This window comes from Caenorhabditis remanei, chromosome II (genome assembly GCF_010183535.1).
Source record: "Caenorhabditis remanei strain PX506 chromosome II, whole genome shotgun sequence".
Lineage (NCBI taxonomy): Eukaryota > Metazoa > Nematoda > Chromadorea > Rhabditida > Rhabditidae > Caenorhabditis > Caenorhabditis remanei.
This window is the reverse complement of record NC_071329.1, coordinates 10936482-10941943: the sequence shown is the minus strand read 5'-3', so window position 1 is coordinate 10941943 and position 5462 is coordinate 10936482. Positions and strand designations below refer to the sequence as shown.

Here is a 5462-nt window from a genome sequence, read left to right as displayed (position 1 = left end):
GTGCATCATGAGATCCCAGCTCGATGCGGGAAAATTTATGACCCCCCATCGAGTTGTGTTTCTCATTGAATCACTTTCTCTTCACTAGTTTTTCTCTATCTTTTTCTCTCAATAATCTCTTATTACTTTTCTTTTTTTTGATGTGTACAATAGTTTCTTTGTTTCTAGAGAACGACACACGAGTAGCTCTTTAGTGAGCAATGAGTATCAAGTTGGGAGCTCGAGAACGAGCAATTCCAACTGGTTCTAATACCCCTTCTACCTCGACTTCATCAGACGTTCTTCGTTCACTTTTATTTACTTCAAAAGAAAGAAAAGTGCTCTCGACATATACAGCTCCACCCCCAAATCGACATCATTCTCCGGGAGTCGTTTCTCAATTAATCAACAAAATCGAACAGAAAACGTCACCTCCAACAACATCATCACGGCCGAAAAAGAAGAAAAAGGCTCCTCCACTTGCTCAAATCGATGATCTTGATCTGATTGAAGATGATAAAACTGTCGTGGAAGTTGTGAAAAGTCCTCGAAGAAAGAAATATACTGGAAATCCATTAGGAAATCTGAAAATTCTGAATAATATTCTTCCATTGAGCAAAACTTCTGAAGACAAAGAGAATTCAAACCAACCGACAGTAGGAAAGAAACTGAAAAAGAGCAAGAGCAAGAGCCGAGTTGAGCCAGAATCCGAGCCGCCATTCCGATTAAAACGAACTTTGACGGATCTGACGAACAATCATTCACCTGCTGGATCCACGTGGCGACAGATGGTCTCCAATGCTCTCGGAGGTCCACTCAAAAAACGGCTCAGTGAAGGTGCTCTCTTCTTCCCGGGCACCAGCAAAACAGCAGATGATTGCGACGATGAAGAGGGGGATAATACTAAGACGACAACGAAGCGCAGATTTTTACAACGACGGAAACAAAGCGAAAAAAGTGCAGGAGGCGCCAACGGAAAAGAGTCCGGTGGTTCCGCCTCCTCATCGTTTTTTGGAGCTCTTATCAGATTATCCCACTCGGCTGCAAGTTTGACTTCCTTAACTTCACTTGGTGGTTCAAGATCGAATTCTGCATCGCCTTCGAGTTCAAGATCTAATACAAAAGAATTCAAAGAAGAACTGAAACCACCTCAACCACCACCGCCTGATCTCATTTCCCCGGTTGCTGCACTTTCTAAACCTATATTTACACTTGATTCATCACATCCTGTATCATTGACTCCTCCATCCAGGGAGCTTCGAAAATCCAAAACGTGTCAGATCACCACTGATCGTCCTCCTATTATTCCAAGTATCACCATATCTGAAAGTCGAAGTCTGAATCGAATCGACCGGTGTCGTCCAGTTACTGTCGATGGAAGTGGTCTTACTCCAGATAGACGTCCACTCGTTTCTCGAAGAAGCACAATGAGTCGAACGATGTCTTTGATTCCAACAAGTCCATCACTTCCGCCTCTTTATGAAGAAGAAACAGCAAGTACAGCTGCAATGGTAGAAGAAGAACGAGAGGATAAAGCACAAAAAAGAAGAATGAGAAGATACGGAGGATCGAATACAACAAGTACATATCAAGGAAGAAAAGATGTTGCTCCAGATGCATCTCCGAGAAGACATCTAATTGGTTTCTTACATAGAACATCACATTTATCCTTAACTTCTGAATTGAGTGCAGATGCTTCTTTTTATTTGATTGGTTAGTTCAAGGAAGTTTGAAAAGAGTAATGCGATGAGAGTAATGTGATCAAGTTTAACCGTGTTTTAGGAGTACAAATTTCAGGCAACTTTTAAAAAATCTCAGTATCATTTTATTTCAGGCCACCGAAGGCATCTCGAAGAATCAACGATCGGTTCTGAATCTGACGCAAGAGTGTTCTCCGATGACGATGATAGGTAAGTTGTGGTTTTTGAGTCAAAAAAGAACTCACTGTTTCAAAATTAAAGAAATCTCATCATGTTTCCCGTGACTCCAAATTCAAATCTTCATATTTTTGTTTCTTTTCCGAATAGTTAATACCTTTTTGTGTCTTTTCTGTCTGTCACACTGAGTGACAAATGGTTGGGCTTATATGGGAGGAGTCCTTCATCCTTTTACTCTTTCAATCGTCATTCTTTTTGCTCTTTTTCACTTTGCTCCTCTTTCCAAAATGAGCGGTTATATAACTGACGATGATTTTGAAAGTTCTGATGGAAAAGCCTATTATTCAACAACTTCCACTTCAACTTCTGATTATTACTATGCAATTGGAACAGCCCCGCCAAGTAGTACTGGTGCCACGACTCGAGACGTGTCAGTTCTTTTTTCCAAATCTTGATGAAACACCTCGTTAAATGTCGTCTTATCTTTCTAGCTAGAGCTTGGTAGTGACTATCACAAAGAGCTTTTAGTGTAGTGCACTATGCGAAACAGAGAAGACCAATAAAACTTGTGGGAGAAAAAGAAAGAGAAGAACTCAGTGGGGGAACGGGGAGGAAGAAGAGACGAAGAAGATGGATGAGAAGAAGTGGGATAATTGCTTTCGATAAATCTTTCAGTTCTTTTCCAATTGAAACGGAAAGAATTGGAATTCCTTTGATATTTTGAGTTAAGAATAGACAGAGAATGAACATTTGAACTCGGGTGGGTTCAATTTTGTAACTGTTGTAAAATGAAAAGACCAGTTCTATATTTTGAATAATTTTCAGAGGATCTACAACAACCGACTTTACTTCTGTCTCTCGTCAACATGAAAAAATGGCAAAGAAAAAGAAAAATAAGAGGAATTTCAGAAAACCCTCAAGAGCATCCTCATTTTCAAGTATCACAGGTGAATTCACTTTTATTTTTTTCATTAATATAATCCAATTATTTCAGAATCTTCGATGAGTCTTGATGTTATTACTGTGAATTTGAATATGGACACTGTAAACTTCCTTGGAATTTCTATAGTTGGACAGACTTCAAATTGTGGTGACAATGGAATCTACGTGGCAAATATAATGAAAGGAGGAGCTGTGGCATTGGATGGAAGAATCGAAGCAGGAGATATGATTTTACAAGTTAATGAGACCAGCTTTGAGAATTTCACAAATGATCAAGCAGTTGATGTGTTACGGTAATTTTCCTATTATTCCACTTTTTCCACGAAGAACTACATTCAGAGAAGCTGTCAGCCGTCGTGGTCCAATAAAATTAACAGTGGCAAAAAGTTTTGAGAACGGGCAGAGTTGTTTCACAATCCCAAGGAACAGTCGAGAGGAACCAGTAAGACCAATCGACACTCAAGCATGGATTCAGCATACAAATGCAATGAGAGGAATGCCGAGTATTGTGGAAGGTGAGCAACACAAATTTTCATCACTCACAACCCCTCTATTCCAGAAAGCGCCCCAACGCCAATACCTGGCGAGTGGCCACATGGACGTCCTCCAAGTAGCTCAACGGTTACATCGAATGGATCAAATGGTCAGAATACTGTAGTTGGAAATGGAACTCATATTCATTTGGATATTCACACTGATAAGAAAAAAGTTGTTGAAATAATGGCAATGCCTGGATCAGGACTTGATATCAAAAACCGTACCTGGCTGAAAATACCAATTCCAATGTCTTTCCTAGGTAAGTACCTATTTCCAGTGCATATCATAATCTTTTTTTATTCAGGTTCTGATTTGGTTGAATGGTTATTAGATCGAATCGAAGGCCTTCGAGAACGGAAATCAGCTCGAAATTATGCTGCAGACTTGTTGAAATTGAAATATATTGCACACGTGGTGAACAAAGTCACATTCACTGAGCAGTGTTATTATGTACTTGGAGACGAATGTTCTGGTAAGAGAAACGAAGAGTTGACATCTATTCAATCGAAATATTCAGATTACGCTCGATTCCGAAACGAAGATGGGGGACCAAAGTATCAATGGACAATGGGAATGAATGGAATGTCTGCTGGAAATGGTAGTTCTGTAATGCTTCCACCACCACATCTTCCTGGAGGAGTACCTCCGGGAGCATTCAAAGGAATGGCCCCATCAATGGTGAGCGATGGCGAATCGCGCATGTATGTTATGCACATCTAGAACGTCTTCTCAATTTCTTCATGTTTATGTTTTCACTATGTATGCAGATACAATCTCTGACATAATTTAAGAACACTTTCATCCGGTTATCAAGTTTCCACTAGCTCTAATTTAATTCTAAGTCTTCCATCAAAAAATCCGAAATCCTTCGTCTCGTCAACACTTCCCGGTGACACCTATTTTTATTATTTTCCTCTTCAATGATTTATTATTATTTTTCTTCTTGTCCGTCCATTTTCTGTTGCATTTCTTTCCCCCAAATTCACACAAATTGCGATCTTCCTCACGAGTTCCCATCATTGTTCTGAAATTCTGAAATATGTATTCAGTTTTGAAGTTGCACCTTCTCTCTCTCTTCATGCCTTGTCTCCTATTGCATTTCTCTGAAAATCAATCGATTGTTGTTGCATTGATTTCTCATTTGTTTTCCCACTCAATCACTCTTTTAGCATGTATATGTAATAGTGTCCAATGTTGCCATCACAATTCAAAGAATGTTCAGACAGAATAATAAAAATTCTGAAATTATCCGCATTTTTACACATGTTATCACATCATTATTGCCCACATGAAAACTGAAAAAAAAACAACAGGTGAGTGGATATGCATCAATGCCATCGTCACCATACCCAATTCAACTTCAACAACCGAAAAGAGAAGGAAGTACGACAAGTGGAAGTAGTGGAGGTGGAATTAGAAAACAGTGAGTGATGGGCATTGGTTTATAAACATGCATTTCATGATAGCTCTTTTAATGAACAACTTCACTCTGAAAACAGAGAAAAATATGTTCAACAACTGTACAGTCGACACTAAATGAGTTTTTTTCCAGGCGAGTAGTTCTTCCTAGACAACTTGCAACTTCAAATGGAAATGTACAGTTTGGCGATGGCTCAACTATTTATGAAGAATCGAATAACTCATTTCTTGCAGCAACCGGACAACGTTACGAGTATAATTAAACTGAAAATAGTCAAAATATTTCATGGTGCTTCATTTTTTCACTGTACACAATGTTCTCCTTCATGACAAGATTCAAATTGAACATAAATAAAATATTATTAACCTTGAACGGATGTTCTTGAAGGCGATTATTAATGTTTATATTCTTGAATGTTTACCAAAATCAGTCGGATTAAAATCGAGATCACTGATCATTGGAAACTCAGAGAATTTTTGGCGTAGGATCGGCGCGTGCGCCGCAGAGATGGCGTAAGCGCCGGCGAAAACGGCGTAAGCGCCGCAGAAAATGGCATTAATGCCACCTGTTATGGCGTTTTCGCCGAATGATAAACGAACGGCGCAGGATTAGGAAGCAAGAAGTAGTTGCCCGCGTACGAATACGGGGTGATAGGGTCCTGATACAATATGACGACAAATACACAGTTTCTTACAATAAATTTACTT

The 5462-nt window shown here is 39.3% G+C and overlaps 1 protein-coding gene across 1 annotated transcript; it reads left to right on the top strand.

Annotated features, from left to right (window-relative positions):
- Positions 1-200: 200 nt before the first annotated feature.
- GCK72_005976 (uncharacterized protein) lies at positions 201-5017 on the top strand (the record flags this gene model as incomplete). The annotated part of the gene is made up of 10 exons (XM_053725414.1): positions 201-1692; positions 1814-1889; positions 2682-2803; positions 2851-3091; positions 3138-3313; positions 3358-3594; positions 3640-3807; positions 3853-4013; positions 4649-4758; positions 4888-5017. The coding sequence occupies 10 exons, from the start codon at positions 201-203 to the stop codon at positions 5015-5017; spliced, it is 2913 nt and encodes a 970-aa protein (XP_053589608.1).
- Positions 5018-5462: the final 445 nt, after the last annotated feature.